Here is an 18,861-nt window from a genome sequence, read left to right as displayed (position 1 = left end):
GCGTCTGGCAGTTTGTTTTATTTTACTTTGTGTCCCTCAATTCTTCTCTCTTTCTCTATCCTAAATTTCTATCGTCGCAGGCTAGTTATGGTTGGGTTGGCCCCGGCCCGGCCCAGCTTAAACTTTGAAGAAAACATTTACACCTCAACACACGACTTTGCCAAGATCAGCAGTTGAATCTCATCTCTCTCATAAAACTAGGTGCTTAGAGCTGCTCCTATAATTACAAATTCATTATTTTATATTATTTATTTAATGGCAGAATTTGGCATTTACTACTAAATAGATGCATATTTATTAAAATGCCATATTGAATAATATTTATGGCGTTATTTTTATTTAAAATCTTAAAATTGTTCCTATGAGGTAGAATAGAATCGTGCCTCTTTTCTAGGCTTGCAAGCTAAGTTGATTTTTGCTAGGTTCAAGCTTATTTATTAAGAACTCTGTTAGATTTGGACTAAAACTCAAAACTCTTTTTAAGCTTGTATTTAGACTTGTGTTCACCTTGTTAAGAATTTTCCTTCCTCAAAGTATTACTAAGGCTCAGGTCATTTAAACGAACTTCAAAACTAATTTTTTTATGAGTTCTAAATTTAAAACATGTTTAAATTAGTTATATTTTAATATATATTTTAAATTAGTAGAACACGTAAAATTATTTTATTTTAATGTTTTTAAAATTTTTTATAATACAAATAGTTTGACAAAAAATAAAATTGTAAGAAATACATTATTTTAAAACAAGTCTAAAAATAAGTGAATTTGTAAATGAATTAAACTTGATAAGCTCAAACGAGTCGAGTGGACTACTTTGAAGGCTCAAAATTCTATTCGTTTACTAAATAAGTCTAAAAATTCTATTCAAGTTTATTTATTTAACAAAATAAATAAGCTTGGATGAACTGTAAGGGAGTCAAGTTTCAAATTGCAAGTGACCAATTCAAACATAGGTTAGATTTTGTAAAGTGTGTTGGATCACCGGTAAAAATGTAGACCTTTATACTTTTAAGCATTAATGTTGGCCCTCAAATTTATAATTTTGGTTGACCAAACAACTAATTTTATTAATATAAAAATTTTTAGATTGAGATATTTTCAAGCATGTATATTTTGGAGAAGATAAAAAATTTAGAATTAGGATATTTAATTTTTTCCAAAAAATCAAGTATTTATCAATTTTAAAATATAAAATATTTTTATTATCATCAAATATTAATTGTACCTCTAAAGCTAACAAAATTCATTTCTTACGCATCCGCACCCTAAACCAAGGACTCCTTGGCTTGCAACCTGTTTCACTACGCCACCACTAAGCCCCGGTTTCTCTTCAGAATATTGCAAATTATTCAGTAGTTTTCAAATATCTCAAAAATACAACTTGTGCAGGCAAGTGATTTATTTATTTTTATTTAAAACTAAATTAGATGTAGTGGATAACAATTAACCACCGCAAAAATTCAAAAAGGAAAACATAAAAAGGCCTTACAATAATAATAATAATAATCTTGACATATTCGGTCAAGTTAAATGTAACTCCACTTAGTTAGCATACTAAACATCTTCAACCGCTCCGGTGGTTCCATTAAGATCCGGCACTTGCCAACAGTGGTCAGCTCCACTTTCACCAACCAAAGCAGCCACTGAGCCCACAAAAGCTGCATTCATGTAGGTTGTGGGCTCCAAATGAGAGTAAGCGGATCTCAAATCACTGAACTGATCACTGGAATCTGGCCCTCCAACTATGGCACCTTCATGGATGTTTGGATTCGGTTTGGAGGAAGGATACCAGTTTGCGTAGCCTTCATTGCAGGCCACTTTGGCTGGGTGAACTTGAATTGACGGAATGGAGGCCCCTCTGTGGTGCAACTGCGTTGGGTATTTGCCGCCAAACCCCACCATATATGACATCTTCATTGGGTTGTCTCCCAATATGTAATCCACCTAAAATCACGTAATAAACGTATGGACTAGTTGTGAGGATTGTGAAAGTTTTCAATTTTGTTCTATCCATTTCTATGGATTATGTTATTGATATGATCCTACAAGGTGGTATTAAAACTGTACATAACACACAATTATCCCTAATTTCCTCCTTGTTCTATATATATATATGTGATCTGTACGTACCTGTGATTTGGCGAAGGACTTGATCTGAGTGGGAGAGAAATGCTCAGAACCACATTGAATTCCTTCAACTTTAGCTGCCTCAAGGATTTTGGAGTAGATAAATAGCACCATGGTAGCGCTTGATACGTACTGGAGATTGCTACTATCTCTGGTGTACAGAAGCCCACCTGCAAGCCAAGCAACAATCATCCTTAAAAACAATTGAAGGCGTTGGAGTTTGTTTGCCCAACTCGAACCCCTGAATAATCCAAATCTGGAAATACATATATAGTTACCCGGTGTTGTGCGAATCTGTGCAGTATTCCCAGGCATAAGTGAGCAAACAAACAAGTCGGCATCCATCTTAAATTTCTCCAGATTAGACTTTCCGCTGTAAAATTCCTGTTAAAAAAATCCCACCCAATGATCAGTAACTTCAATACTGGTTAAGAAACTTAGTACAACAAATTAAACTAAAGTAGGTACCTTGGCTAGTAACGTCTGAACTCCGGCGAATTTGTTGTCCCAGCTGAACTCCGGCACCGCCTGGCTCCAGTCCTGGTTGCTCGACACATAGTCGAGGTAGCCACCTTCTCCGGTCGCCTTGTGCAGCCACGCCGCAGCCCACATCAGCTCATCCTAATTACAGAGATGAGATAAGTTCAAATCACTGTATGTATGTACAATGCAGTAAAGCTGAGTGCACTACAGATAGAATTTGAGATTGAGGCAACGGCAAACCCTTTTTTTTGTAGGAGATTACCTCATAGCCAGAGAAAGAGCAATAGAAAGGACAGGAGACCTGGTAGGACCCCCTGTGCTTGTCTGCGAACTCAAACAGCTGAGGAACAAAAAATGTACGTTGATCATGAAAATAGGCAACAGCTTGATGATGATGATGATGAGCAGAAAACAATAATGTACGTATATGTATATGTATATATGGTTGTTACGTACCGATTTCGAATGGCTTAATAATTCGGCAGAATAGCTGGAATCAACCCTTTTGAAGACAATAGCTGCAGCAGAGAGAGCGGCGGCAGCCTCGGCTGCTGGCTCGGTGCCCGGCGAACTTGAAGTTATCTTGTAGAGTGTCCGGGGAGTGTCCATGTCTTCTGGACGCTCCCAGCACTGGTGATCTCCGGCCCCATCTGCCACCTACAAATTACATTAAATCATAAATTTTAATGTATGAGATCAAATCATCTTAAATTTTTGTATATATTCTTTCCCTTGATTTCTAGGAATTATTAGAAGAGAGAGTACTGGACCTGGGTGTAGAGTGTGGTGGGGGAAGTGTGAGATGCTAATATGAAATCAGCGCCCCAGCGGATTGCTTCCCGGAGATGGCCCATCTGGCCGGCTGAAGAGATCTCGTTGTGGTGCTCAATGGCTGCCCAACTCAACAAGCTCACTGAGAATGCCATCGGCCATCCGAACTTAATGTTGTCACCCGCATCATAGTATCCTCCAACTAAATTAACCTATATATACATAGATATGTAAATGCAAATCAACAATTCTTTAATTAGGCCTCATCAACTCTATGCGTGGGCTTACAAGAGTGTGGTAATCTCATGGCCGTTAAATTTGTTCCTTAATTCGAGAGTATGTGATGCTGAAAAGAAATATCTCTGATGAATTTATTTGTAGTATATATATTTTAATGGGATGATTTCATATTTTTATGATATCTCCTAAAAGACTATATATGATCATGTATGTCGTCATTTACCTAGTCTACTGTCTACTACTAATAAAATAACAAGAAAGAAATTGCTGGTAAAGGTAATTAAATCCAAATCTTGCTTCCGATCAGGCAAGTTAATATTTTATATCTTCTTAGGTTATTAGTTATCCGGTGTTAGTGTGTGTGTGTATATATAAACTACATAGGCTATGAAAATTATACGGCATCAAGGTCGCCGTCGGTGAGAGCTGAGTCTCCCCTCCAGTTGACCCTCTGGTTCGCTGGAAGTTTGCCGGAGCGCTGCCCTTCGAAGAACAATATGGCCTTGCCGAGCGCACTTGTGTAGTCATAATTAGCCGCAGAGGCAGAGCAGAGCCTATGATCAGCCTCGCCGGAGCACCCAGCAGCAGCAGCCAAGACTGTAAACAAAACCAAAACCCACCATCCCATTGATCCCCCACGAACCATAGCTCCGTGATGTTTGTTCTCTTTTGTCTTTTTTGGTTTTTGGGTGACGACGTTGATGCTTGTTGTCGATCAATCGAGACGAAGCTTCCAATTTATAGCCCGAATGCGTGTGGATGAGACGTCAATGGTGATCTAATTCATGCAACGAACATGGCATGAAAGGTTGTTCCAAGCGGCTGACGCAAATTAATTAAGAGATAATATATATATATTATTTTATGACAGGGAAAATAAGTCTTAAAAGTAATAATTTTTTATCACCGAAATATATTTATTAATGAATAATAATAATAATAATAATAATAATAATAATAATAATAATAATAATTTACGTACTAATTAACATGTGACAAAGCAGGCATGAGGCTAATTAATTTGACGTATAAAAACTACTTATTTGCTAATGTGAAATGCCTGCTGCTGGTACGAGGTGGCTGGCAACCGATAAGGTTAGTCACAAAGATTACGTAAAAAGAGAGAGAGAGAGAGAGAGAGAGAGAGAGAGAGATGGCAAAGAAGACTCTGTCAACTGTCTGTCAGTCATCATCATGTGTGACCCTCCCTTTGGATGAGCAAATTGGTCCCATCCCAAGTGTCATGATATTAATATACATTGAAGTTGTTGGTTATTTCTGTTTTGGAATACGTAGCGTAGTGCAGGAGATAATGAACAGAATTAAGATTCCGTTATTGCTCACCCAATAAATTACAACAAATTCATAATAATTTAAGAATTTCCAAATCTAAGCAACTTTTGAGCCAATAAAAATTTCAAATCAAGTTTGAGATCAACTACTAAGATGGTCTTCCTTCGTATTTCAGTTTTGATTTTTAAATTTATTTTTAATTTTATGTTTTGAGTATTTGTTTTGAAATTTTAGAAAAAATATATTTTTGTCATTTTTAAAATTATTTCTTAAAATAAAAAATTAAAAAATATGTTTACTTTGAAATTTTAAAAACGATTTCTTTTTTGTTATTATGATATTTTATTCAAAGTAAATTATAAACATTTATTAATAAATTGTAAATTTGATTTAAATATTTTAAACTATAAAATAAAACAAAAAAAAATCAAAATCTTAAAAATATTATTAAAAAAATTAATAAAAAATTATATTACATATTCAGTTTAATATTTAAATAAAATAAAAAAAATCAAATACACACAGAAAACAAAAAAACAAATCACAAAGGGAGGGGAGTTGAGTAATCAATCTATCCTTTTTCATCTCTTATTTTAAGGTTTTCTGCTCATCCTAGAGCTGCTGCCACCGCCACCACCACCACCGTGTCTTCTTTTCATAGCCAGCCGCCTCTATTTTTTCTCCTCATCATCGTTGATCGCCCCATCTCATTCCTTACCCATCATCGTCGTCGACTTTCTTCCTAAATAGTAGCCACAGAGACTGCTGATCGAAAGTAAATGGGAGAGGAGATCAACGCCATAGTCGAGAAAGAACAACTCAACCAGTCGGCCATGGCATTGGTTTTAAACCATCGATTGGTAAACGATAACGAAGAACAACGATGACGACCAAGACGATGACCCATGATGGAGAAGGCCGCAAGGCCCATGTTCTTTGGTGACATCAATCGGATCTGGTTTCTGCCATGGCGAGAAGAGATGAAGGAAGAAAGGAAAGCAGGGATGAGAGAGATGAGAGATGTGGGTTTGCGCATTAGGGTTGGGGGGGCGTTTTTCTTGTTTTGGGTGAGTTTTCATTGAAAACACCCAAAATAAATGTTGTTTTGGATTTGCTTCACAAAATATTTATTTATTTTTGAAAATGTGTTTTTAAAAATAGTAAAGTGAAGGAGTTTTTAATATTTTATAAAATTTAAAATGAGTTGAAAACAACAAAGAGAACACAGCATAAATAATCCAAAAAGAAAATCTTCACAAGTTGTGGCAATATATATAATTAATGGAGTACTAGATAATGAAAATAACTAAATAAAGTAGAATGAAATCAAACAGTCACAGACATGAATATAAAAAATTAAAGTAGAAAACTGTTCAATGTAAAGAGAACAAAATTAGAAGGAAGCTCTAACTAAAATCTATAAAGTATCAAGAATCAATAAATAAATACAAAAAAACTAATATAATAACCATAAACCAATAAAAATCTAAAATATAAAAGTTAATGAGATAGAAAATAAAAACTTTTTGTCATAATACCCGTACGTACGTGCCCTATATTATATTGATATGGCAAACAAACAATCGGTTAATTCTTATCTGTTCTCAATAATAATCTATCTCCATTGCGTGAAGGCATCATACAACAACGTATGTACGTGTTACGTTATTTTTTGTGCGTAAGCCAATAAAAACCCAACTCCAACTACTCTGCACCCCCACGTGGGTCTGTTTCAATGTGATTGGGATCTTGTTGGATTGAATAAAATGACGAAAATACCTCTACTTTCAATTCAACCTCTCTCTTCCCTACCTACTATATATATTATGAGAGAAAACTTGGATTGAATTAGTTGGAAAACTAGCTTAGCTTCATCAATGCAAAAGCCCTCCAACTATTAGAAGAGAATGAATATATGGGGTTTGAAGAAAACTCATACCAAGCCCCAATTTTAATATTAGAAAATCATGTTTTCCAATTTTAGTTATCTACTTCAAAAGATTTTGTATGTGATCTAATTTTCTATTATTTTTTGTTTAGTTTTGTTTTGTATGATGTAATTTTCAATAAAAGTGGTAAACAACCCCCCTATGATGACTTGGCCACGGCTACTTATATTGTAAGCCTGAGGTCACATTTAGTTGAAAGGAATGGTTTTAGAGGGAATAGAATAGAATAGAATAGTCATTTTATTCCATTCCCATATTTGAAATTCTTTTTTTTTTCTGGCATGTTATAATCCTAGGAATTTGACAAAAAAAAAAAAGTTAATTACACTTTTGACCCCAAAATTTCCTCTTTACATTCTTAACAAAACAAAATAAATAAAATAAGATTAAGACAAGTAATTAGAGTCCAACATGGAATGTAGTCTGAATCCAACCTAAAAAAAAGTATAAACATCTAATATATGTACATTTGACTTGATTTCAAATAGCACTATTAATTTATTGAAGGAAAATTCTATTTGCAATCATGATTTTTACTTTTTGTAGCCAAGATTGCTCCTTCGGACCAAAGTGCCCTTGGCACTGTTCATGCTCGCTCTCTCTTGCCGAGATAAGGCCTACACCTTCGACAATGGCCTGAACCCTTGGTCAGTTGCGGGCAGCGGCGACTGAGAGGAACGAGGGAAGAGAATCGATGGAGACGAAGTAGAAGGTAGAGAGAGAAACGAGGGCGATGGAGGCCTACACCTTCGACAATGCTAATTTCTTTGCTCTGTTCAACTCTTGCCGGCATCTACATAATTTGCTACGTAAAGTACACAAACAAGTAATATAGTTAGTTCTTCTTTTATCTATTTTTCTCAATTATACCCAACATATTGTTGAGAATGAAGTTGCAAAGTGCATCGTAATAGCATGAGGGCACAATGGTCATAGTATCAAAAGTAGGATGTATTTTGCCACAGCTATCCATCTTGACGTATTCGATAGCAAATATATTTGTTGAGTCAACTTGCTCTATTTGATTTCTAATTAAGTTTTGATAATTAATAAAAATAATATTTTATAAATTATATTAATTATAACCCTTAATTATTTTTGTTCAAATTATAAAATATTTCTCATATTATACTCATTATCAAAATTGTTATTTCCCATAGAAATTATTTTCTAGCAAATCAAGGATATAAATATATAGATTTTTCTAAAATATGGTCCAAGAGTCGACTCTCAGCCATGGATAGTCAACCCTTGATCTTCCAGTTGATTGTGGTTAGGGATGACAATTGCAATCGAAATCGTGGGGAACCGGACAAAAACCAAGCCGGTCAATGCGGTTAAAAATCGTTTAACTGGGTAATAGTTCGGTTTGGAGAAAAATCGAACACTGTTTCAATTGATATGGTTTGGTTATGGTTTTCACTAAATCCAAATCCAAACCTGAATCGAAACCGAACCGAATATACATACATATATGTAATTAGAGATGGCAAAATGGGCCTGAACCGACGGGCTGGCCCATTGGGGTCCGGCCCGGGATTGAGCTAGGGCCAGCATTTTGCTGGCCCATTTAAGGCCGGGCCGATTTGGCCCGGCCCGCTAATAGGCCACAAACCCCCCCTCAGCCTCGCCTCTCACCCTCTGCCTCGCCCTCTGTCGCTCTCGCCCTCGCCCTCGCCCTCGCCCCTCGCTCTCACCCTCTGTCTCGCCCTCGCCCGCGCCCCTCGCTCTCGCCCGCGCTCCTCGCTCTCGCCCTCGCCCTTGCCCTCGTCTCGCCCTCGCCCACGCCCCTCTGTCTCGCCCTCGCCTGTGCCCCTCGCTCGTCGCCCTCGCCCCTCAGTCACCCTCGCTCGCCCTCTGTCGCCTGCGCCCCTCGCTCGCCGCCCTCGCCCCTCAGTCACCCTCGCTCGCCCTCTGTCGCTCGCGCCCCTCGCTCTCAATCTTGCCCCTCGCCCTCTCTCGCTCACGCCGCCTGTCTCTGGGCCAAAAATGGTATAAAAAAAAAAAAAAAATTTAGGCGGGCCCATTTGGCTTGCTTGGCCTGCGGGCCCGTGTAGGGCCGGGCTAGGGCCAGCAATCTGCTGGCCCGTTTTTAAGCAGGCCGATTTGGCCCGGCCCGCGGGCCACTTGGTGGCGGGCCGGGTTGGCCCGGCCCGGCCCGTTTGCCATCTCTATATGTAATAGATATTTATTTATTTAATATATTATGTATACACATAATATATATATATATATATTGACTAATGCATTTTTTTATAAGTATTTTAACTAATGCATTACAACTATATAAAATATTTAACTTTTATAAAGTAATTAACAAATAAAAATAAAACCTAATCTTAAATTATTTTATTTTTACCAATCAAATAATTATATCCAAGAAGTTTGAAGTTAATTTGTAGAAGAATGTAACTTTATTAGAGTTTGTCTTTGTTTGTTGTGGAGTTATAAAATTTTTTTATGAATGCTATTTGCAAGAGTTTGTCTTTGTTTGTTGATATGGATCAAACTAAAAAAATCATGATAATAACCGAAACTGAATGGTTTGGTTATGGTTTTTAATTTTTAAAACCAATGGATAATGGTTTGGTTATGGTTTTGGTAAAAATCGAAACCAAATAGAACTATTGCCAACCCTAATTGTGGCAAAGTGTGGCGCCCTTAGCCCCACCTCTAGGGTGCTACCATAATCCACGGTCACAACCATGACCCTCGGTTGAATTTGAAAGTTGACTATGCCCCCAAAAGGTTAGGGCACTCTGGGTAGGATCCAGGTTTCATCGCTTTTGCTCGTCGAGAACTTGAGTTCCAAAAGAAAATAGGCAACGAAAGGCACTCGAATCTCGGTCGAGCTACATGTTGAAATCTCAGAGTTGTTACAAAAGCATAATGAGATCATGGGAGCAAGTTTACATACACTACGAGAAAAATCGTATTTAGCGACGGAATTTAGAGACGAAATTATTCCGTCGCTAATTAGGACAGATAGCGACGGAATTTTCGTCGCTAATTTTTTTTAATATTTTTTTAATTTAGCGATGGAATACTCATCGCTAAATTTTGCGACGGAAATCTTGTCACTAAGTTTTAATTTTTTTTATTTAAATTTGTTTTATGTTTTAGTGACGGGAGTAATCCCATCGCTAAATTTTAATTTTTTATTTAATTTTTTTTTATTTTTTAGCAACAGGAATGACCTGTCGCTAAATTTTAATTTTTTTATTAATTTTTTTTAATTTTTTAGTGATGGGATTGACCCGTCGCTAAATTTTAATTTTTTATTTAATTTTTTTTATGTTTTCCTGTCGCTAAAGTAAAATTTTTTTATTTATTTGTTTTTTAATTTTTAGCAACGGAAGTGATCACGTCACTAAATTTTAGGTTTTTATTTAATTTTTTTATATTTTTTTATTGTTAGTGACGGGAGTGACCCCATTGCTAAAAAATAAAAAAAATTAAATAAAAAAAAGAATTTAGCAACGGGTCACTCCCGTCGCTAAAAATTAAAAATAAATAAATAAATAAATAAAAAATTAAAATTTAGCGACAGGGTCATTCCCGTCGTTAAAAATAAAAAAAATAAAAAAAAGTAAATAAAAATTTAAAATTTAGCAACGGGGTTCCCGTCGCGTTGCTAAAAATTAAAAATAAATAAATAAAAAATTTTTAATTTAACGACGAGCTCAACCCTGTTGCTAAAATATAAAAAAAAATTTAATAAAAAATTAAAATTTAGCGACGGGTCAACCTATAGCTATAAAAAATTAAAAATAAAAATAAAGAATTAAAATTTAGCGACGGGTCTACATTGTCGCTAAAAAATAAAAAAAATTAAATAAAAACATAAAATTTAGTGATAGGTCAACCTGTCACTAAAAAATAAAAAAATTAACTAAACAGTTAAAATTTTTACATTTAAACATATCACAATAATTTTTACTGATATTAATATTAGTAAAAATTAAACTAATAATTTTTAAATATATTAAAATTAAAATCAAAATCAAAACATAATTTGAAATATTTGAAAGAGAATAGTATAAATATATTTTATATACATCAATGAATAAGAAGACTTCCAGATCGGCTGGCTTGCACGCGATACTTGATCATGAGAGGTTAGGGGTTCGAATCTTGTTGAGAGCATGAGATAATTGCTGAGAGTATTATCCTAGTGCTATCACGTGGCGAGTAGAGGAGCGGTCATGTGGCGCACATGAGGGGTGGCTGGGGACTAGCGCGCGTTGAATTTTGAATTTTAGGGTTGAATTTAGAGACGGGGTCAATTCCGTCGCTAAAAATGAATTTTGAATTTTGGGGTGAATTTAGAGACAGGGTCAATCCCGTCGTTAAAAAATAAAAGATAAATAAATTAATTAATTAAAATTTAGGGACGGGGTCGACCTCGTAGCTAAAAAATTAAAAAAAAAAATTCAAATTTAGTGACGGGGTCAACCTCGTCACTAAAAAATAAAAAAAAATTAAATAAAAAATTTTAATTTAGTGACGGGTCAACCCCGTCACTAAAAAATAAAAAAAAATTAAATAAAAAATTTTAATTTAGTGACGGGGTCAACCCCGTCGCTAAAAAATAAAAAAAATTAAATAAAAAATTAAAATTTAGACTCTGTTGCTAATTCCTTCGCTGATTAGCTACGAGTACAACCCTCGTCACTAATTCCGTCGCTAAAATACTCCTGTAGCTAACCCCGTTGCTAAATTTCAACGATGCCTTTTTTAGCGACGAAAAGGTGCTCGTCACTAAATCCATCGCTAAAACGTTGATTTTTTAGCGATGGATTTTTATGTTTTAGCGACGAAAAATTCCGTCGCTAAAACGTTGATTTTTTGTAGTGATAAAACTCGTTGTTTCCTAGCAAATAGTTAAAAATCCGAACCTTATGATTGATATTCGTTCACCTCACACAAACTTATTACAAACAAAAAATACAACCATATAACTCATGCCCCAAACAACAAAATAAGCAATTATACAGAACCTCAACTGCTAGCAGTTAGACTGCTCAAAACAAGATACCATCTTGACCTAACATAACCCTTCATCTGTGTCCAACAACAATGCGCCCACCACCACCGTTTTTCCCTTACTAGGTCATAGATTATCTGTAAGGTTAGCTATAGGGGAGGCGAGTTGTAAGACTCAGTGTAGGCAATATGTAAAATAACAAATCGTTGTTTATGATAAATATAGAAAAATATGAAATGAATCATGCATGCAGGCCCGCCCACCTCATCCATCGTGATCTCTTGGTAGCCCTATATGATTTTTTTTTAGACCCTAACAGGAGCTCTATTTAGTTCCAAATCCATAGCCTCATACCTAAACACTCTCTTGTCATCATATGCAAGTCATGATCATGTAATTTGCACAAAAACATATTAACCCTTATCAAACTCAAAAACATATTAACCCTTATCCAACTCACTTCTGGCTTATTATGATCTCCTTGGATGATCCTTAAATCCTCCCAAAGTAACAGAACCATTGAAATCACGCCTCAAGGTCTTTTCTAGCAAAATTAGGCATAATAAGTAAAAAAAAAAAAAAGACTATTACAAAATAGGTGTTACTATAATTACTTCAACTCAAACTTGGCTTTTCTTGTGCCTACCTTGTTTTCTACTCGCTTTCTTCTAATTTTCCCCTTTTACGTTCTTATTTACTCTCCACTTATTATGGAAATTGTACAAAGGATGTATTTATAGGCAATGGTACAAGGGTGGTGTAATACCCAAGAACTTTGGGTAGTTTAGAAATGAGTATTTTTATTAGAAAAATGAGATTTGAGAGAAATAGGTATCAGAATAGCCCTAGAAATTGATTGAATAGACTGTAGGGAGTACTTTGGAGCTGAGATGCCTAAAGAAAATGATATAGTAGTGTCGAGTATTTTAAGGAATGATTTATGGCATCGAAAGAAATTGGATCGGAAATAATTTTCAGTACAACTAAAATACAACTGTAAAATAGGTTGTAAAATCGAATAATTGTAGGGGGCTTCCGAAAAGTCAATGGAACCCCGAGGGTATTCATATTTGGTGTGTAGAGCAACCCTTCAGTGGTTTTTGGAAGAAACAAAAGGGTTTGAGGCTAAAATAAAGATTCGGACCAAAGTGCAGTTTTTCGAATTGGCCGGAGAGAGGTCGAGATGATGAATTTTTGGAATCTTCAAGGGGGAAATGGAAGATTTATGACTTGAGGGATGTATTGGCAATTATGGAAAGTTCAAGGGCTTTGTGAAAATGGGCCAAGGCATAAGAGACAAAATTAGGTGGGGCAAAAGTATAATTTTTCAAAGTGGAATGAGGAAGGAAGCTTCCATGGCCGACTAGCCTCATCTAGTAGCCGACCAGTGCCTACTGACCATAGGGAATAGAGCCAAATGGGTCTGGGATGCATCAAGGTCGGGTATGGGTCGACAATCAGGCACGTGGTGGTCGGATTTGGAAGATTTTCGACCAAGTTTTCGGTCGGATCTTGGAAGCTCTGCAAGTCATCATCATGGTCGATTTTTGCAGCAAATAGGTCAATCCAGGGGCGGTAGAGGCTTTGGAGACGTCTGATTGAGCACCCTTGAGCGTTTGGAAGCTCGGGAAGGCCTATAAATAGAAGTGGCCGAATGCCTTCAAGAATTAATTTCTTATATTTGCAAATTTAGGTACAAATTGGGAGAATCAGATAAGGGACTTTTGTTTCCCATGTCCTGAGCTTTATTTTCGTGCAATTTGAGCCATTTTGGTCGAGAGTTGAGGGAGATTCAAAGCCTCATTGGAAAAATAAGTTTCACCGGAAAATCGTGTTGAGCAGTCAAAAAATGGCTCCAATCGACCGATTTTAAGCTATTATCCAGTAGAGGGCGAAAGAAGGAAGCCGTAGGATCAAACGGGGGGCAAAACGGAGTTTAGAGGAGGGAGAAATCTCGAAAAAACCAGAACGCGTCGGAGCTGGCCGGAATCCTCGCGAAGAAGATGACCGGCGCGTATGGAACACATGCTAGCAGCAGCCCGAGAGTGGGGGCGTGTGGGCAGCCTTGTGGAGGCACGTCCGGGGGAGAAACATTATGGAAAAATTGCAAAATTCCTAGAAAATAATTATCTAGGTGTTTGTGCAAAAAGTTTTGAAGTTGGAGTTTTTGTTGTCTCGATTTTAGCATTAAAGAGCCTCGTTTTGCTTGAAAATGCAGCATCCGGGTAAGTCCAATAATTTTTTCTTGATGTTCATAGGTTAGTATGATTTGTTGTAAAGAAATATTGGAGAAAATAGTTTAATAGCTATTTATTTGGAATTTTTAGAGAGAAAATGGAGAAAATAAAGAAATTGGGAGAAAAATCATATTTTTGATGTTTAAATAATGATTAGGGTACTTTGAGGCCTAGGGTTGAGTGTTGGTGCGACTTTTGAGCTTGGCACAAAAATTGAGGTCGGGCACGCAAATCGAGGCAGTGCGCGTTTTTCAAGGTATCCTGAATTTTGTCAAAAGTGAGAGTTCTAACCCCAAAAATTGGTTTATTCAAAGTGGTTCTTCTCTTAAACTTGTTTAGTCTGTGTAAATGGTTTTGCTGCATATGAATGGTTTTAACCGGTGATGATTGTTTTGATACGGGTTTATCCCGAAATGTTTTATGCATGTGCATTGAATTTTGTGATAAATTATGTACATGAAATGTTGTTTCATATGATGCATTGAGTTATGTTTTGTGGCATTGGCGTGTTTTTATGGGATGTCAACCTGGGGATATTGCCCCGATAGTGTAGCCGTAATTCCCTAAGTGTGTTTATCAGACAGGGATATCTCGGGCTGTGTGCTGGGATAACCACCTCGGTTTTTATGTCGGGCTTGGTGGAGGGAAGTTACACTAGGGTGACGGTTTGTACATATGGGATGGGATGTCAACTTATGATGTAACACTTGAAATGATAGCACTAAAAGTGATAGCACTAGGGAAGCGTGCCAAGGAAAAATACCCAGTTTGCAACCTGGCCTGAGAGTGGACACCACCCATGTGAATTGTCAAATGGCGGGGCTGCGAGTAGGCACCACCCCAGATGCCTTGCGCGGTAGTATTATTTTCGATATAGATGTGGATTCCCAGGATGTTGTTGATCATCATTTGGCCAGTATTTGTGTTGACGTGCTATGTAAGCTTTTGAGTGGGAACGTAATGATGACAGGGTGGTTCTCGGGGTTCATGCATTGACGTTGCTCCCTCTTAAGCTAGGACTGTGTTAGGCTGGGTTTTGTCTTGATTTTCTATTGTTTCATATCTTGCATACATTTATGAAAATGTTTTTGAATTCTCACTTAGATGATTCAACATCTAATTGTTGGACTTTTGTCCCTAGAATATTCAACGTTTCAGGTGGAGACGACGGTGCCAAAGGGAAAGGAATTGTCGAGGATTGATGGCAACTTGTAAGTAGATCGTAGCATGTATTTTGGATTATGTGCTTTTCATTTTGATGATGTCATGTTAGATGATGGTACGATTTTGGATATTATATATGAGATGATTTCGGTTATATACCATATCAGGTTTCGATCTAGCTTTTGCATTTGTGTAAGGATATTACCTGTCTTAGCTTGATGATTTTAGTTTGATGTGTTGAGAAGGTAATCGGGATTATCGGGGAAGTTATGTATTTAAGTGTTGTGTAGTGGAAGTGCATGTCTAGAAAATTTTGGCTAAGGAAATATTTGGTATTTGAGTGTATGCCTTTGTGACCCACCTCTTTTTCTTGGGAACTTATCTGGTGTACTATTCACGTACAAACGCTATATTATATATTTATGAAAAAAAATATATCCCTAAAATCCATGATGATGTTTTCCACATTTATAATGCTCCTCGGTTGGAGCGGGGTGTTACAGGTGGAAGATCAAATTTCAACTACAGTATAATCTCATTATGACCTAATTCCCTAGCCTCGGGGTTTATTACTTAGCTTTTGGCCACAAAGCTCATTGTACCAATTTTCCTTAATGCAAGACTTAATCTTATTTACATAATTTCACTTGGCTGGGATGGCAATACGTACTAAGAATTTGAGTTTTTGTGGTGGCAGACAACAACAGAGGCAGCCTAGCAGTTGACGCGTGGCACAATAGGACAGTGCATGGCCACCATGTGGCACCCCCCAAATGCGTTGTTTCACACTCAAGGTTGCCTTCCAGAAAATTCGCCACTGTTTCCCCGCGTTTCGAATCCACAAAGCTGCTGGCTGAGAACTCACCCTAAGCGAGTGCGACCACCCATCTATGAGCCCTATCACTTATATGTGTGCAAAACTTGATTTTATACTAATTCAACTCCTAGTTTTTGAAATTAAGATTAGACCCTAAAAATTTTCAAAAACTCTCAATCACCTCCCATTTAAAAACACAATAACTTGATTTTTCTCCATTAAATTCCTTGAACCCACAAACCACCAATAAATCATAAATAAATCATCTCAAATACAGAAATTATTATTTTTTAAAGTACTGAGATATTACACAAAGCCATAGTCGACATAGCAGAAAGCTTGTTTATGCAGAGTCGACCTAGGTGAGAGACTTTTTTGGATAGTAGACTCCCACTTGATGGAAGTCAACTCTTACTCCTTGGACGTTGACTCCAGTTCAAGTGGTAATTGACTATGGCTATAGGACAGTCTACTGTCCTAATCCAATTGTTAGATTTTTGAAAGTTATGTAGGTTTTTCAAAGATACCTATAAATATGAAAAGTATGAGATAAAGACAAGTTTTGTTCTCCTGAATATCAAAAGATAAATCTAGCTCTAAAAAAGCTTTCAAACACACTTCAATCAATCTAAGGCTCTCAAAGCTACATTGACAAACCATCACGAGCCATAAGACAAGTGAAGAAGAAGATTTCACAAAGTTAAATCTGATTCTCTCCAATGAAATGAGGTTCATTGTATATTTCTATTCAATTGCCTTGGATTGTAGTTCTTTGCTTGTTGATTTATTTGTGTCCAAGTGTGGACAAAAAAAATGTATTCATTAAACTCATTGTTTGGTTGTTTAAAAACCTTAAAAATCTAGGTGCGTATCTAGTTTTCAAGGTGAGATAGGGTAAAAACCTTGGTGTTTAGATTTAGTGGAACCCCAAGGGTGGTTAGATCTTAGGAGAGTGGAGCAAGTGTGTGCGGAACATCAAACCACTACAAATCTTGTCTTGTCTCATCTTTTCGTTATTTGTTATATCTTGTGCCATAATCTCATCAAATATCAAATAATCCCATCTACATACTTATACAAACATATTTTTTATATAAAGTCATCTTGCAAGAGTTTTCCCTAAAAATTAGGTAAAAACTTTAGTCACTCAATTCACCCCCCTCTTGAGTGACCATTCCCTAAGGGACCAACAATTGGTATCAAGGTGGACTTCTAAAATATTTGAGTCCTTAACCTCAAATTTTATCCTAGAAGAGATCCAAATGGCCTCATTCACTAACCAATCCATAATTGAATGACCATCTCCTTCCCGACCACCTTTTTTTGATGACACAAATTATGCCTACTAGAAAAATGAGAATGGAGTCTTATTTGTTTTCAATAGACTATTACTTTTGGAGAATTGTTAGAGATAGTTTTGTTACATTTACTATAACACCCGTGATTTATAGACTGAAATATGATGTAATACTCAAGATTTTTAGATTTGGATACTTGAAGAAATAGGACATTTCAATGGATTGTGGAAGTCTTGAGACAAAAATTCAGTTTCTGAGCCAAGGGAAAAATCATAAATGTTGAAGTTCGGGTAAAAATGTAATTTACCTAAAATCTTGGGGTATTAGCATAATTTATCCTTTCTTTAGGGGCTAAAATGCAATTAAAAAATAGTCTGGGGACCAAGTTACAAGGGCCTAAGTGAAAATTATCTGGAAAGTTCGGGCCAAAGCGTCATTTCTTGAAACCTTAGAATATCTCATCAAAATATCTCAAACTAAGTAGTTAAGGTAACCAAATATAGCTAACTAGTTAAAGGTGTAGTGATGGGAAATGTAGAAAATCAATTAACCATGTGGGAGTAATGATAGAAATGTAGAAAAATGAATTAAACCATGTGAGATGTAATGATGGAAGTGTTGAAAATCTAATTAAACATGTGGAGACACAAATCTCAAGGACACATGGCAAGCTTCCATTGGTCATTTGGAAGATAAGATAAGATCACATGATGCCTCATAATGACCCCCCTGAGGTGGCATCGCATGATTGGCTAATAAAATCTTACTTAGCCTCAAAGCTTTCAAAAGTCTCCAAACCTTATCTTTAGGACATTTGACAAGCATTTATTGGCCTGACATGAAAGGTAATAATGAGGCCTCATGATGATGGGACATGTGGCAAAGCATGATTGGCCGAAAATGTCTATAAATAGGCCTTAAGGTAGTTCACAAGTTTTAGGTGGAATTTGGGCAAGGTTGAGAGAATCAGAAGAGAGGATTTTGAGATAGAGAGTAAGGGGAAAAATTCTGCAAGAGGAAGGAGTAAATTTGGTATAGAATCAGGAGCAAAATAGTCTCATTAGAGAATTTGGGTCCTTTCCAACCAAGTTAAGGTAAATACACTATGAACTGTTTACGATATTTAAGCACGCTCATAAATCATGTTTAAGTGGTCCCTCATGTTATGTTTCAAGCAAGTTTCATGTTCTAGAGCAAGTTATGGGATCGGGGTTTAGTAGCGCTACGCACAGAGGTTCTTACCCCTGCAAGTTGGTAGAACCTATCGTGTCCCCTTATGTTATATGTGTTCATGTTGCAAGTTCATGTCATGTTTAAATATGTGTGATAGTTCTCTTGTACTTACTGAGATTTGCGTAATCTCACCCCTTATGTTCCCCCCCACAGGTGATCATGAATGAGGAGATCAGGACGTGGAAGTGGAGCATGGTGACTCGTTGAAAAAGAATTTTCAAGAATTTAAGTTTTAGTTTTCTTTGAAACAAAGTTTTTCGGG

General features: G+C 36.5%; 1 protein-coding gene and 1 non-coding gene across 2 annotated transcripts; both read right to left on the bottom strand.

Annotated features, from left to right (window-relative positions):
• Positions 1–1,554: 1,554 nt before the first annotated feature.
• Positions 1,555–12,289, bottom strand: LOC127787545 (endoglucanase-like). The gene is made up of 9 exons (XM_052315602.1): positions 12,255–12,289; positions 4,022–4,175; positions 3,381–3,593; positions 3,067–3,267; positions 2,873–2,950; positions 2,596–2,748; positions 2,406–2,511; positions 2,131–2,297; positions 1,555–1,944 (listed from the first exon to the last, which is right to left on the bottom strand). Exons 1-9 carry the CDS (start codon positions 12,287–12,289, stop codon positions 1,555–1,557), a joined length of 1,497 nt encoding a protein of 498 aa, XP_052171562.1.
• LOC127787738 (small nucleolar RNA snoR111) lies at positions 9,811–9,928 on the bottom strand. The gene has a single exon (XR_008020203.1). It is a non-coding gene; the product is annotated as a small nucleolar RNA snoR111 (small nucleolar RNA).
• Positions 12,290–18,861: the final 6,572 nt, after the last annotated feature.

The sequence above is a fragment of the Diospyros lotus genome, chromosome 12 (assembly GCF_014633365.1).
Source record: "Diospyros lotus cultivar Yz01 chromosome 12, ASM1463336v1, whole genome shotgun sequence".
NCBI lineage: Eukaryota > Viridiplantae > Streptophyta > Magnoliopsida > Ericales > Ebenaceae > Diospyros > Diospyros lotus.
Note: the sequence above shows the minus strand (reverse complement) of the source record. Positions and strands in the feature narration are given on the sequence as shown.

Excerpts from the sequence above, each read along its gene's own strand:
- LOC127787545 (XM_052315602.1), bottom strand. The coding sequence starts at position 12,289 with ATGTTTTTGAGTTTGATAAGGGTTAATATGTTTTT. Across the intron at positions 2,951-3,066 it reads TATTAAGCCATTCGAAATCG|CTGTTTGAGTTCGCAGACAA; the intron begins GTACGTAACAAC and ends TTTGTTCCTCAG. Across the intron at positions 2,298-2,405 it reads ACAGATTCGCACAACACCGG|GTGGGCTTCTGTACACCAGA; the intron begins GTAACTATATAT and ends CTTGGCTTGCAG.